Genomic DNA, 16751 nt, shown 5'->3' with positions numbered 1-16751 from the left:
GAGAGAGAGAGAGAGAGAGAGAGAGAGAGAGAGAGAGAGAGAGAGAGAGAGAGAGAGAGAGAAAGAAAGAAAAAGACTACTTTTTCACAATCATTGGTGGAGGTAACACATTTGGACTCATTATCACAAACTACATGAAAAAGAACAAAAAGGACTTGAGGGGAAAAAAAATAGAAAGAAAAGCAGATGGACCACACCAAGTGAATAAAGAGGAGGCCAGTGCAGTATGTGACACAATTTTAGGTTGACTCTCAGAGCCAGGCCTGGAGACACAAATCCTGGGTTCAAATCTGCCTCTGACACTTCCTAGTTTTATGACTCTGGGCAAATCACAACACCAATTGCCAGGCCCTTGCCATTTTTCTATTACTGACACTTAGTACTGATTCTAAGAAAGAAGCTAAGGGTTTAAAAAAAAAAAGAAAAGAAAATTGATTTCTCAAGACATCTAAAAGATGGGAAGACAGAATGATAGGAAGAAAGCCATGTCCAATCCAACTAACAAAAAAAGTGATCAAGTGAGCAAAGTCTGAAAATAAATAGCAAGAGCATCTCTGATAATAAGGTCTTCACAAAATATATTCACTAGGAGACCACATATTTGCAGTCATATAACTGATAGCAAAAAAGAAAAAAAATGTGTTTTATTAAGGAAAAAATGCATTTTTTTTCAGAATTCAGAAGAGCAGGATGTTATCTTGTAGACTATAATCCAGAGTATGTAGTCCATCCAAGTGTTAAAATTTTATGATTCCATAAACGAAGCGACAAAAACTGCCTTGAAAATACTCTCATTCTTAGTATTAAGTGAGGCATAAAAGGAGATAACCATGCCATCAGTATATGAAGATGAAATATCCGGCAGCTCAAAATAAAATTATTTTACATTCAAACAGAAAAAGAATGAGTTATAACAATAATTCTAACACATAAAGAGTCCCAAAGAATTAGCAATGTATACTTCCAAAATTTCAAAGGTTATCCAAAATGTTCTCTTCTAATGAAAAGCACCAAGACATTCAACACACTACCACTTTGCATTGAAGCATACAAATACAAAAAGAGTGGCTTCCCACAAAAAGCTTACAATGCATGCCTTTATAAATAATGGCTTCATCAAAGGAAAATGTCCTTTTGGGAGTCAAAAAGAACTAAAGGTTAATGAGGGAGGCCCATACATAGGATCCCACACATTCCAAAAGTATGGAAAACATATCCAGTATTCTATCAAAATTTTTCAGATGACTACAGAAAGAAGAGATTCAATATAAAAATGGTATCACTCCCACCAGTGTTACATTAAACAATGCTAAATACACAAAATGAGTATTTGCTATCTGAACCTGAGAATATGGTTTCTACTATTAAAATATAGGAAGATTCCAATCAACATTTTGAACAAAAAAAAAAAAAAGAGATAGACCACCTTGTCTATGACCATAGAAAATGAAAACTTATAAATTGCCATTGATCTGGCCTACTGTGGCCCAACAAACTGTTCAGGGCTCTAAGAGCATATAATGATCAGAAATATCAAATGGAAAAATTGGCACAATTTCCCCACACAATGTACTATAAGAGATAAAAACTACTTTATCACTTAAGCACAAACATTCCTTTCAAAGTCCCAGAGAAATGGTATTTCTATTGTCTAGGTCACTGCTCTCCTCCATTATCAGAAATAAAAGCAACCCATTTTAAAGAGGAGAGGTATACTGAAATTAAATAAAGTATTTAGACACTCAGCAAATTGCTAGAAGTGCTCACATATCACTGCTGCATTCCTTTTATAGAACTATATTATACTTCATTTCTCATGTCAATAACTATTCATTAGATGCTAGCTGCCAAATTCAGGACAAGTGTAATTAATAAGGCAAGCTCTAGAAGTAGGTTTCATCAGGAGAAGCCCTATAGCCTAAACTTCCAAACTACCAGATTCATTCATTTTTCCAGTGGCTGAAGGCACAAATGGTATAGTGAAGGACGTGAAGATGTAGGTTAAACATGTGGTTTTATATTTATTGGCTATGTGACCTGGGCAAGTCACTTCAGCTACTTGAGCCTCAGTATCCTCATCCATAAAATAAATTATCTAGGAGTAAGTATTCCTATAATATACAATATCCTTAATTTATTTATGTGTGGTGTGTGTGTGTGTGTGTGTGTGTGTGTGTGTGTGTGTGTGTGTGTGTATAAATAAGTGTAAACTTCACATCCACAATGATCAAACTAAAATTTGGAATATGAACCATAAGACCAAGAAGTCTATACAGATCAACATTTCATGGCATACATGTACAATAGTATACTATAGTATGAAGTAATTTGTGGACTAGAAGACCTGGTTCCCATTCTGGTTACTGGGGAAGTCAGTTGAAACAAGTTAAGTCTTCAAAGGATTGTTCCAACTTTTTGATTGAACAGTACAACAGTAGAATTAATTGCCCAATCAAAACTGAAATGCACTTTAACTATAAAAAGCTACTGATGTCTTCATGGGTAATAAGAACGGAAAGAGGGATATTTAATGAAGGAAGGATAATTACCTTCAGGTAATTTTCGTTTTCCTGTAGCTGGTTTTGTTTTTTTATTTCTCACAGTTGATCCCCGACTGCTAATCCCACTAATAACTGACATGGTGTCATCATCACCTCCAGCTAACAAAGAATTCCTATAAGACATCAAAGGAAGCCACACATCTTCTCTTCGCAGTGACATCTGAAAGGTCATGAACTTTTCTAGATAAACATACCTAAAAGAGAAGCAATAACAAAGCCAATGCAAATTTAGAAGGGAAGCAACAAAATGGGGGGGGGGGGGGAGAAGGAATTATATAACAAAAATCTCTGACAAAGGTCTAATTTCTCAAATTTATAAGGAATTAAGTCATATTTATAAGAAATCAAGTCACTCTCCAATTAACAAGTGGTCAAGGGATAGGAATCGTTAGTTTTCAGTTGTGGAAATCAAAGCTATCCATAATCACATGAAACTGTTCTAAGTCCCTCTTGATTAGAGAAATGCAAATCAAAACAACTCTGAGGTACCACTTCACACATAGCAGATTGGACAATATGACAGTACGGAAAAACAGTAAGTTGGAGGGGATGTGGCAAAATTGGGACACTGGTAGAGTTGTAAATTGATCCAACCATTCTGAAAGCCAATTTGGAATTATGCACAAAGGGATTTAAAAGAATGCATGTCCTTTGATCCAGCAATACCACGACTGGGTTTGTACCCCAAAGAGATAATAATAATAAAAAGTTTTTGTACAAAAATATTCATAGCCATGCTCTTTGTGGTGGTAAAAAAAAAAAATGGAAAATGACAAGGTGTCCCTTGATTGGGGAATGGGGGAAAAAAACAAATTATGGTATATGATGGTAGTGGAATACTATTGTGCTATTCAAGGAATGATGAACTGGAGGATTTCTATATGAACTGGAAAGACTTCCACGAACTGATGCAGAATGAAATGAGTAGAACCAGAAGAACATTGTACACAGAAAGTGAAACATTGTGGAATGGTCAAATGTAATCAACTTTGCTACTACTAATAGCAATGCAATGATCCTGGACAATCCTGAGGGACTTATGATAAGAATGCTATCCACATCGAGAGAAAGAACTGTGGGAGTAGAAATACATGCACAAAAAAATGATTTATCACTTGTTTATATGGATGTGAGGTTTTGGGTTTTAAAAGATGACTATTAAAAACATGGAAATGGGTATTGGATGATAATACACGTATAACCCAGTGGAATTGCTTGTTGGGGGTGTAGGGATGGATGGACAGGATATAAATCATGTAACCATGGGTAAATACTTTAAAAAATATTTTAAAAAGAGAATAACTGTTACAAATGATTCCAAATAAAATAAAATTAAGTGTGTATGATTTATCACATAATTCCTAAAAACTTAGAAAAAGTAGAGATAGGGAGAGCTTGCTAAAATAAACTAACTGGCACCACACATTTCACTTTTCAACTGCAAAATCTTGTTTATAAAATTCTTTCTTATGGTCATGTTTACATTTCAAAAAATTTTCTTGAAAACCATTTATACACTGCTCTATTAAAGCAAACTATGTGAATTCACCAAATATACAATCTTTTCTTGATTTATTATCTTTTTCCCCCAAGAAAATTCTTGGGGTTAATAACCCACTCAGTTTCTTCATTGTTTTCTTAATTAAGCCAGGATCATTACATTGAAATACAGAAATAACAGGTTTAAGCAATTTGGTTCAATCAAGGGTTTATAATACACAATAGAGTCTATTATGTCCAGTGTTCCTTGGATGTCTAAGTTTACTTCAACCATTTTTCGATGGAAGACAGCACAGTACCAAGGCAAAATAACTAATCACTTCCAACTGTATAGATACTGTAAAGGATTACTCAAGTCTTCTCTTTCACGTATGCACAGAAGGGCTCTAAAAATCATTACTTGATCAAATATGGCCTCAGATACTTCTTAGCTGTGTGACCCTAAGCAAGTCCCCTTTTTAACACAATTGTTTAGCCTTTACTGCTTGTCTGCCCTAGAACTGAAAACAGTGAATTGATTCTAGGACAGAAGGTAAGAGTTTAAAAGAAAGAAGTTGTCACTTGAGATTTTAATATGACAATACTATTTTTGATTCTTGGATCAATATCATACACTCTTCTCCAGGTGAAAGAAAGGTTAAGTCAGAGAAGATACTGCTTCACCCGAGTTATCCACAAGAGTCTCTCTAAATTAGGCCATGTAAATGATTTAGTCCCTTTCCCACAAAACCAGGAGTGAAGAAAATTTAGTTGTTCATAGCTAGCCACTGCATTTTTTAAAGACTATGTCCAGGGGGCAGCTAGGTGGCTCAGTGAACTGAGAGCTAGGCCTAGAGATAGGAGGTACTAAGTTTAAAACCTCATCTTCAGACACTTCCTATCTGTGTGACCCAGGGCAAATCACTTGACCCCCATTGCCTAGCCGTTACCATTCTTCTGCCTTGGAACAAATACATAGTTCTTGAGTTTAAGATGGAAGATATATATCCAAATTTTAAAAGAAGAGATTTTAAGATTAAATTTTACTTGATACTATTTCTGGAATCAAACCTTAAGAACCTCTCTTAACATTTTCAACTGGAATACTAAGCAAGTAAAATCTTGTTTAAAAATATCAATAATATTCTTAATGCTCCAAAGTACAGTTCCAATAGTTGTAAGGTACAAGCATTCCTTTGTTTACTGTTATTCAAATCTATTAAGCCTGTGCCATCCTGGAATTCAATGCAAGGAGGAAACATAAAATACATAAATATTGCCTTTGAATTTATAAAATTGAATATTTTTTAGTAAGAGGTTGGATATTAAACACTTACACTGTTCTTTTGTCCTGTCGGAGGAGTTTAGAAGAAAATTCACTCAAAATATCAAGAAATGCCAAATTTAAAGGTGGGTGGCTTTCGCCTTGTGGATTAGGTTCTTTAAATGCAAATTCAATCCCATCCCTAGAAAGAAAAGGACATAATTATTATCTGAAAGATTGTCATTCAAATGTGATATTATAGAATGGAAGAGACTTATCTGGACAAGTTTTCCACTAACAAGATGGCTAGATGGAATGGATTTGTGCTGGTGTCTACTGATTCAGATATATAAATAAGAAGTGGATGAAAGAAGGGTGACAAGTGAGGAAAGAGCAATTATTTTATTTATTGGTCATATATATTCTAACTTTGCTAAAAGCAATATAGACGTGGCATGATATAATTAATTACATTACTTCTGGGATGTCCTTAGTATCTCACCTAGGAAAGAACCCAAATCCTCCCAAATAGTAGACTATTCCTAAGCAAATGAACATTCAACATTTAAAGAATGTTAGGATAGTATCACAACCCATAAGAAAGCCTTCAGAGGCTATAAGGGGAAGATGTAAGGAAGGATATAGACAAGAATTCCACTGGAATAGACAGTATGCATGGCGAGGTTATACAATAATCTGCATTTGTGTCAGTCAAGAGTAGCCAACACTGATGAAATCACAAATCCAAAGTAAAATAAAGCAATTAAACCAGCTGTAGAAATGTTACTTTGAATGATAAAATCACTTCCTAGGGTTTCAATAGAGACATGACTGCTGACAAAAAAGCAGTAACTAACTGAACAAGAAGTACAACAACAGGGTAACTGAAGTTCCCACAAGGCCTGCAGTGACACCTGGAAGTGCAGCAACACTTCTATCAAGGAAGAGGAGATCCTCCAATTACATAAACATGATGTACTTAATATATACACATACTCAGTAACTTTACTAAGATAATGAAAAGTGCAATATAGTCAAAGAGGGTAGAAGAGGAGAAGAGGTTCAGGGTTACCGGAAGAAAAGAATTACTAGCTAAAATACAAGCATTATGGGCTCTGGGAACTCAGGAGCATAGCTTGGAAAAGAGAATGGATTAACTAGTAGCTGGAAATAAAAATTCTTAAGGTAAAACAGGCTACTGACAATAATACAAGCTATTTTGGGAATGGAAGAGGGTACTTCTGAAATCAGGAATTGCAGGGGACCTTTGCCGAACACAGAATATCATTTGACCTGCTTTGTGATTTCTAAAATTATTTTAATGGGGGGGGGGGGGGTAAGGGGGTATGGGTAAAGTCTTTTAATATATAGGCATAAAATCACAGGTAAATAAAGTAAAAGTATTTATGCATTAGATAAATCATTGAGAATTACTTAGTCAATATAATACAACTAATATCACATCATATACTATTTTATAAAGACAAAAGATCATAAATAAGGGGGGATATAATTACCACAGGATGAAAAATAGTTATGACAAAGTAGAAGCTACCAAGGACACAAAAGAAACTCCCCATACCACCCAACATTGCCTATGATCATCACTCTTTATCTTCCCATAACAAGAAATAGAAACTGTACAAAGTTATTTGCTGTCATGCCTGTATATGTATATATCTCTATTTCCCACGATTTAAAAAGCTTTGAGGTGTATTTTATTTTATAAGAGATCTTGATTTCAAGATTGAGGTATTACTAGACCAATTTTTTAAAATCCTAAGACAAGTCCATACACTAAAGTATTAGCTATTAGCCCAACAATTATTTATATTCTCACAATGATTCAAACTGAAGTAGGCCGAGCAAAGAGTGGAAAGAGCACTAGGTTGGGGGCCAATGAACCAGGATTCTGGTGCTGCCTCTACCACATGTTGGGCGACTCCCCTTCCCCTCTCAGAATCCATAAAATAAGGGCAATACTGGAATTTCCTATTCTCACAAGTGTGTAGTTAGGAACAAACAAGAATATGCACGCTTATAAACCTCAAAGGGTTATATTAATGTCAGCCATTATGATTAGTTGAATTCAAGTAAAATATTGGGAAATTACTTGTGTAACATGGCGATGGCTTCTCTTGTTTTCAACTGATCAAGTCCAAAAGTTAAAGCAAAACGTCGGGCAAGTTCTTTAATACCACTGAATGTTGGTGATGATCTGTCAAAATTATACCCATTTTCTTGTATCATTTCGTTGAACAGCTGTTTGGAATCAAAGAAAACATTTGGGGTTTTTTTTGGTTGCTAATATTAATAATTAGTATAAACACTTCTATACCTAATCTGTAATAAATATTTAATATTGTATAAATTAATAAATAAGCACTTTAAGCTGGCGTTAGTTATCCTCTTTAAATCTTTTTAGTTAAGCCAAGGCAAAACTATTTCTTGGTGGTTTCAACACAATTCCTAATGAATAAGGAAATATTTTTTTAAAAAAAGAAAGAAAAAAGAAAGAAAAGAAACAAAGCCCAGCACACTAATTATATCTATCCATAGCTATCAAACAAGAAGGGATTATTGCAGTTCTCAATTGTTTTTAAATCTATACAAAAGGCAAATAGGTATGTGATTTGTTAAGGGGGGAGGTTTTTCAGTTTGAATATTAAACAGTTTTTGAAAGAATCAATAAATACTTTAAATTATTCATTCTTACCTGCTGTAAACTGAGAATAAGTGTCTTTGCACACTGGATTTTGTCTATCTGCCTTGTTTTACTCATTGTTTCTTTTATAATATCTCCATAATCATTGTAATACTAGAAAAGAAATTTGCATGTATTAACTGAATTTTACATCATAAAGAAACATTTGTGATTCATAGGTAGACAGATAGCAAAGGATAGTGGAAAGAAAGCTGAAGTGCCTACATCAGAGGAATAGTAATCTCCCGCTGGTTTTACCACTAATTAGTTCTGTGGTTTGGGGAAAGCCACAAATTCCCAGCCTCAGAATCCTCATCTGCTAAATGGGAACAAATGATGCCCCACGTAGCCAGAAAAGATTATTGTAAACAATAAATAAGACATGCATGGAACTACTTTATATCCAAGGTCAGTGGATGGTCTATGATTAATTGAAATATTGCTTATTACCCAGGAATCTAGAAAAGGGAACAGAAATGAAGCATTTTGCACAAACTATTTGGTGAAGAAGAAAATTCTGATCAATAGAAAGGTATATTCAACAGGGGAACAGAAATCAACTAGGCTTTATTACAGCCTAAGTACCTCATAAGACTATCCAATTCCCTTTGCATTGATTCTATACTTAAAATGTAACCATCTAAATTTGTAATTTGGTTTCCCAGCTAGCTTGGGGTACTCTGGGTATTGAGAATTAGTATTCTGGTTGTAATGTATTTCCCACAGTAAATTAATAAATTGGCATTCTGGTTTATAAATCCCTCTTGTGAATTTGGTTGGCATAAATTATTCCCTTAGTACCTGATCACCCCTGAGTAATAAGATAAAAATGAGTTTCTGGGCCTGCAAGACTGCAGACCAGACTCCAAAATACTGACAATAAGGTCTACAATCTTACAAAATAAAAACCCAAATTGCTTTCAAAAAAAAAAAAAAGTGCCAAAAATCTTTTCCATGAAATGCTATCATTTACTTAATAAAGTACCAACATGCAAGTCAGTTCTAGCCCAACAACAAAGGGAGAGGAAGGGCCGGGGCGGGGGGGGGGGGGGGGGGAATCAAGGCAGACTTCAAGTCATTCTCCAAATCTGAAAAATATTCTGTCATATATATTCATATTTACCTTCATATATTGCTTGAAAATATCCGCAGCTGTATTCATTTCCACCACAGTATATACAATGAGTTTACAAAAAGCTGCAAGTAAATTCCTCCTCTTGTGCAGTGCTTCAATTTTACTAGCTTCATCATCCTGCTGTCCATCTGAAAAAAGGCCTAAAAATTAAACTAGGAGGTTTTGTAAAGCTATTTACTCAATATTACAATTTTACCTAACACTGAAAAATATGCTCAAAAAAGAGAGGGATTGAAGAAAACCCTTGGAACACAAGTTTTTCACAAAGCTGCTGGAGAAAGGACAGTGACCTTTCCACAACATTTAAGTTCAAACCCACTCTTCCGTTCAAATCCTTCTTGTGATGTCTCACTGTCACATGGAGGTGAGCCAGGATTCTCAACCTTTACTGGCAGAGCCTGGCAGGTCCTAGGCCCGAAAGCCTTTAAGAATGGTCCCAGTAAAGACCAGCCTTAATTACAGAGAGGCTCATCCACAAGTTGTGCCATGGCATACCAGCTCTAGATGACCAACTCCTAAAAAAAAAGGGTTGCAGTTTGTTCTTATAGAACTGATATTAGTATGCACCGTTAGAGAGCATTTTTTTCATCTTGAACTATTGAGTTTTTTACATATCTTACAAACAAAACATAGGGAACATACTTTAGTTTTGATGATTCAGGATCCCATTACACATACCGATTATTGTACTATACAAAATAAAATGACTAGGGCCAGAGATATACATATAAAGCAACTTGTCCATATGTAAAACCATCCCAGATTTATCTTCTTCTTTTTAAGTCCCTATCTGATTTCTAGAGACCCTTCATCTCCTATCATGTTGTTGAATTGCCATTTCTCACTGATGTTAGCATGTCTAAAGAACAGCACTTGTTTCTCCTTGTTTCCTGTTTCTAATTTAAGACTTTTAATCTGCTGTGGGATGGAAAAGAGATCATTAAGCTTGTTAGAATAGTACCTAAACTAAGGGATTAACAACCACAAGTAGCTCCACAGTGAGTCAAGTATAGAACTGCATTGAGCTATATGAGTTAGGCTAAAATGACCTTAGATCTTTTACTAATATGGTGATTCTCTAACTTTATGACATCTGAACAAGATGATCTCTGAGGGTCTTTCTAATTTCAAAATTCCACTGTACAGGATGTTACTCTAAACAGATTCCAGTTTACCAAATGTATTCCAAAAAGCTGATAATACACACATATTCTATGATCTCTGTGGAAGCGAACCCTAATCATAAATTGTTTGAGAAAATTCTAAATTATGTTTGTTATTAGCGGTCCTATATCTTTAGACTCCAGCTGACAATAATTTGTAGGTATACATGTTTATGAACATGCTGGTGTTAAGTTCTCTCTTAAGTAGAGCTGAACATCAAAAACATGAGAAATAAAATCATCATGTTACCCTAACTTAAAAAGACTGGAAGAAAAAACAAATCAAATCATCTATGAAATCTCAGTTAAATAGAGAAATTCAGCACAATTTTCCCCCCCAAAACATTTTGTATTATCTTGGCAATTCTGTAGAATAGTACAGAAACCAATTCAGGAAATTATTTTAGTCTTATTTATAGTATCAAGAGATACATTTTAAAAGAAATCTAGCAAAAATTACTTTTCAGAAATAATGATATATAGACTATATTATTTTATTGGAATTCACAAATTTTAAAGTACTTAGATTAGTAAAAGGGTCCTAATGGAAAAAAATCAGAGCACTTGAGCAACATGTATTTGGGATTATTATTTTCCAAAACATATAGTTCAAAACCTTCAGTAAGTATCACTTTAAAAACCTGAACTTAAATTAAGAAGAAAATTACCTGCACTATTGTTATCATCATCCTGGTCAATGAAGACATGATCGAGAATAAAGCTGAGCAATTCTGACTGCAATGAAGAATCAGGAGTGTAAACAAGTGGTTCTAACATGTCCCGTCCTCCTGACATAATCTGATGGCTGGAGATCATCAATACATCACACAAAATAGTGAAGGCCTGTATAAAGAAATTAAATATTTTATAAATCAATATTTCTGTCTTAGTTTTTACTACCCAACACAAAATTCCCAAACAATTTAAACATAAATTTAAAGAACTGACAAGTGACAAATGTTGGCAAATACAAGTACGCTTCAATTAAATATGTGAAATGTAAGGAATATACTTATGTTCTGCAAAAATATGTCACGTTAAAGGTGTTTGACAGAACTGGAAAAACTAACCATTCCAATTTCAAATATTTCTCCATCTCAATGTCAGTCAATCTGTCAAACATTTATTAAGAACTGAAGATGCTGGCCTGTGCTCTCAAGGAGCTTACAGTCTGAGGGGGGAGATAATGCAAGAACAACTATGTACAAACAAACTAAAAGGGATAGGAAGGCACTAGCATATAGCATTCTGGTACAATCTTGCATAATATAGTACACAACTGCCGCTTGATAGTAAATCTCATTAGTATTATAAATTACTGGCTACTGTGAGCTCCTTGATAGCAAGGCCTGTCTTTTGCCTTTCTTTGTACCGTTAAGGCTGGCTTTGTTACACAGTGTTGGGTACATATTTAGTATTTATTTAAAATGCCTGTTGACTGACCAAAAAGAAAAATTACTGGCTAAAAAAGTTTAGGGAGGTGGTGCCCAGAATCAAAGGGCATGCTGCATAGGGTGGCATGCTTTGGAGACAGCAGTCATAAGGTATTTGGGAAAGAGGAGATTGAATTACAGAACCCGTCTCTCTGGCATTTTAAGAAGGGAAGAGGCAATGAGGATGGATAATGTTACATTATTGAGAAGCGTCTAATGGGAAAGTATTGGGGATTTATAGAGTAATAAAGATAGGTTACCAGAGATAATCTACGTGTAGAGGCAAGGCTAGGAAATTGTATCCAGAAAGCAGTATGAGTCAAATATAACTATCTTATGTCGCCAGATCAAAAGGTTTCCAAAAGGTCAGATGAAATGCCATGAGATTTATATAGGTTAATGCAGGAAAACAATGATTAAAGCAACTGATATAGTCAACAGGAAGGTTGTCATATTGTGTGTACTTTTTATAAGTTTAGGAAGATTAGTTCTCAATCACCAATTGTCTACTCAAATAGAAAGGATCCAAATTAATTTTATAGTTTCAGAGACTACCTTTTCAGCAATTAAAATGCTAAAAAGGAAAATCCTCATCATTACACTTTCTTGCTAAAAAATATGTAAAGTCACTGAAGCTTGTCAGAAAATTTAAAAGAACAAAAATTCAAAGCATTTTGTAATTGTTTGCATTTGAATTAAAGAGTTGTGGGTTAATGAGAGAAAATTTAAAAGAACTTGTTTTGGCAATGTTTGCAATCTTGTGATTAAAATGTCAGCATGACAGTTAAAGAAATAAGTAGTTCCCCCCAATCTGTCACAGGTTCCCCAAAATAAGCTCTTGGAAAGACAGGATGACAGTATTTTGTTTAACTGTTTGGATCCTATAAGAATGATGTGAGAAAGTTGGATAACCAAAAACTGGCCAAAATGTTTCCATTACAAGGTAAGAGAGTAGCCAGCAACTTTCAAAAACTTCTATTTGTTCAAGTTATGAACACCACAATACCCTTTTCCTCTCTATTCAATATGACATTTAGAAGGGAGGGGAAAGAGATTAGTATGAGTCTAATTGCAACCAACAATCTCAAAGGACTTTTATCAAACCCTTGGACAAGTCAGCTAAATAGCTAAAGAAAAAGAGGAGCTAGTAATACTTTGTTTTTAACTTCCTGCCGCCTGGTCGGAAAGTAGAAAATTATTTTATTCTTACAAGGCTTTTGAAGGGTCAACAGGATCCGCAAAGAAATGGTATCAAATCTTCACTGGTGTTTTTCAATCAATATCATAACTGCCCTTTTGAAAGTATAGCATGTTTCCAAAATATGAGAATATTTAACTTTCATACATCATATGTGGAACGACTACTTGACCAAAGTTATGTCAGGCATGAGGCCCTCATTGCCACTGTGTGGGATTCCTTTCTCCTTGACAATCCACTCCTGATTGCTGCCTGGGAGTATCCATTTTTTATTCAATAGTGTCACAAGGGCAGAGTGACCATTTACAGCTCTTTCAAGGTATCCAATGTCCTCTTAACCACAAAATTGCATATACCTAAAGACTTTGTCTCATTTTTTTTTATGAGGGGGTAGGGAACAGGGACCTATGGCAGAGCTAAGAACTATGTCAAAGGGTTTCTTCTGGGAAAAGGCTCTCATCATACTGCTTCCCATCCCCACTTGAGTAGAAGTTTTGTTCCCAAACAAAAATAGTCATTATAAATGTGTGTCAACATTGGGCAATTCCAATCTGATATAGCCCTATAGAACAATAACGTGTTCCTAGAAACTCAGGTAGAACTCTGAACAAATGATTAGAGTTGAAAGACTACACCATACTTCAAGTATATGGTTTTTATAATCACATACTTTCAAAACCCCAAGAAAATTGCTTATCAACAAACTCTTAAAAGTTAGTTTCTACGGTTGGAAATGTTTGTTAACTAGACTCTCAAAGGAAGGCTTCATGAAGAAGGACAAACATCAGAGCAAATTCACTACATTTCTATCATATTTGAGCCTAATCATTTGAACAACCATTACATTACAAAACGGTATGTATTCCAAAATCTATTCAGCTTTCTAATTCCATGCCAAACAACATAGCATCTGTAATATCTATCCAAATGACCTCGTTATTTACAAAACAAACAAAACTAACCTGTTCTTTAACAGCAGTATTCACATTGGTCAGGTAATGCTGACAAATCTGACAGAACACCCTCATTTGTTTCTTTAAACGAAGTAGGTCCTCCTATAAAATAATTATATATAATAATTTTATTTTTAAGTCCTTCTGTTTTCTCGATAATCATTCTCAGAGACATTCTGGCATATTAACTCTACAAGAATCAAGTTATAAAAGATAAAAAAAATTCAACTGTCATACTATCAAAATGCTTTTAAATATCAAACATTCATTAACAAAGACAAGTGCCTTCCTTTGCTCTATCATTCTTCTTTATTAAAAGTACCTGAAAAAAGTATCACAGATGATTATTTTTAACGATATGAAACAAAATCTCAGATTTCGGGGGATAGTATTCTCTAGCACTCCAGAATTCTGTAATACAGAAAAGCTACTAAGATCTGGCAATTCTCTTTTAACACAAAGGCCAGCGAAAATCAGGGCTGAACATTAATGGTGTTTATTAGCAATGTAGTTTCCTCTATATTAATTCCTTTTCTTTTAAGCTAAGATAATGAGCTAGTGTAGCTTGCTAGGCTTTTTGTTATTTGTAAAAATATTAATTTATTTAATTTACCTCACTAATTCACTAAGTAGAAGACTAATCTCATTTACTGGGAAACTGGGTCTTAAGGGTCAATCCAAGCACAAATAAAAAAATCTACAACATCTAATTTGACATCTTCATTTTAAAATTGAGGAAATTGTGGCCCACAGGGTGAAATGACTTAGAGCAGGTCACACTTCACCTTTACCTACCCATTCCATTAATTTTTCTTTTATTTACTGAGTAATACATACCAAAATGTGCTTTATCTTACAACTACTCTCAATTTGTCTTTGAAATGTTGTTTGCACCTATATTCAACAGCCAAGAATGAGTTTAAAATATATAATAAGAAAAATTTTGCTCAACAATCACATTAAAAATATTTAAAATTTACTAGAGATGGAAAGACTCGTTTCACTTAGGCTAGTATGCACAGCAAATGGGTTGAAAGAGGACATTTGAATAATTATTCATTTTTCTCCACAGTTCTATACAATCTGTACTAACATTTAACTACTAAATAACATGACTATTAACACATACCTTGGTGGAGCTGCTTTCAGTAATTTTTGCTAGCTGCCAGAGGATTACATAGTGAGTACATTGCAGAGCATGAATAACAATCTATAAAAATAAAACAATGATAAGTTAGGAATAAAAAGTCATGTTCCTTAGAATCCAACTTGTACATACAGCTTTTAAATACAAACCTGCTCAGGCATGTCTCCATTTTCGATACCAGTTTTCAGTAACTTGTAATTACAACCAAACAAATCCCATCTTGAAAGATCATGGGTACTGCAAGAAATAGTTGGAAAGTTATTGTTAATGGAATACTCGTTAGATTCATCACACTAAGCTCCCTCCAAAATAAAAACAAGAAACAGACCTCAACATAACAAATTTCTCTTAAACCAATATTTTAAGGTCTGATTTTCTCGCATAAGTTTGAAATAATTTCCCAATAGTTTTGAAATTCAAAGTCTAAATAATAATATAGCTAAGAATGATAAATTGTAATGATGATTAAAAATTTTTTCAACCTCGAGAAATTTTTCAGAGAAAAACTTCACTAGATCCACAATATGAATAAATAGTTTACTGATAGGGTCAGAGAAGTTATAAAAGCTTATTAACCCCTTCAAAACCTACAGTCATCCAACTATTGGCAAGGAGTAATTAATAATAACCTCTTGGACCAAGGAATCTCTACCTGCCTACCTAAACAAAGCAGCCTATACCATTTGGGGAGAGTAAGGGTCATTAGAAAAGTGAACGTGTACCTGCTACACTGAAGCTTCCAATCACTGAGTCTACCACCTGGGTCCCAGTAAAATAAATCATGAAAGAGAACACTTACTTGTGAAAAGCAGTAATCCTTTTTAATGTTGATAGGACCTGATATGCATCATCCTCATCAGGTTCTTCTCCCTATAAATGTTAGATGCACAGTGTTAGCCACTACAAGCCACAAAAGGAAAAGCATTAGCTATTCAAAGCAAAACCACCACCCAGATGATAGACAAAAATATGAGAGGGAAAGCAATGACAGAACAGTTCAATTTTCGTTCCTGTTTCAAGGCCTGCCACCATTTAAGAGATATTGCAAAAAGGATGAACTAGTGTCATATCACTGATACATTACAAAAAAAGGATCACTAGGGAAGACAAAGAAATGGATGGACATACTTTTTTCCCCATGTTAATGCAAAACAGAAAGGGGGAAGGAAAAGAAAAGCAGGTTCCTAAAAGTATCTAAAGGAGGAGTAATAAAGAAAATGGTATTGTAGCAAGTAAAACAAACGTATGTCCCAACACACTCTTAAGGAAATATGTCCTAAATCCATGTAAAAGGAGAAAAGGTATTTATTAAAAGGCACAGAGAGATGAAGGTTAAATTTGCAAACAGGAAAAAAATGCATTTTAGCTATTATTCTTATCATTACCAGGTTAAGATGAGGAAACTAAGGCAGAGAAGTTAATTAGGGAAATGCTCAACAAGTTATGGTATATGAATGTAATGGAATATAATTATACTATAAGAAATGATGAAGGAGGCAGTTTGAGAAAAATCTGGGGAAACTTTTTATGAACTAATATAGTTACATGAGAACAAGGGGAAAAAATGCAATAAACAATCTCAAAGACTTATGAACTTTGATCAATTCAATGACCAACCATGTCAAGTCTACAAATTGAGAGAGTTTTTTTGAGGGGGAGACAAGGCCAATGGAAGAGTTTTGTTTTGCCTCATAACTCTTGCTTGGGATGGGGG

General features: G+C 34.4%; 1 protein-coding gene across 1 annotated transcript in view; it reads right to left on the bottom strand.

Moving 5' to 3' along the window:
• STAG2 (stromal antigen 2) overlaps positions 1-16751 on the bottom strand; it is a 130131-nt gene that overhangs the window by 18597 nt on the left and 94783 nt on the right. The window contains exons 20-30 of the mRNA XM_044682722.1: positions 15837-15907; positions 15187-15274; positions 15020-15100; positions 13900-13992; positions 10975-11149; positions 9132-9271; positions 8021-8122; positions 7418-7566; positions 5378-5506; positions 2550-2755; positions 371-388 (exon numbers count right to left, since the gene is read on the bottom strand). Coding sequence (XP_044538657.1) covers positions 371-388; positions 2550-2755; positions 5378-5506; positions 7418-7566; positions 8021-8122; positions 9132-9271; positions 10975-11149; positions 13900-13992; positions 15020-15100; positions 15187-15274; positions 15837-15907 — 1252 coding nt within the window. The remainder of the gene's footprint in view (positions 1-370; positions 389-2549; positions 2756-5377; positions 5507-7417; positions 7567-8020; positions 8123-9131; positions 9272-10974; positions 11150-13899; positions 13993-15019; positions 15101-15186; positions 15275-15836; positions 15908-16751) is intronic.

The sequence above is a fragment of the Gracilinanus agilis genome, chromosome X (assembly GCF_016433145.1).
Source record: "Gracilinanus agilis isolate LMUSP501 chromosome X, AgileGrace, whole genome shotgun sequence".
NCBI classification, from domain to species: Eukaryota; Metazoa; Chordata; class Mammalia; order Didelphimorphia; family Didelphidae; genus Gracilinanus; species Gracilinanus agilis.
Note: the sequence above shows the minus strand (reverse complement) of the source record. Positions and strands in the feature narration are given on the sequence as shown.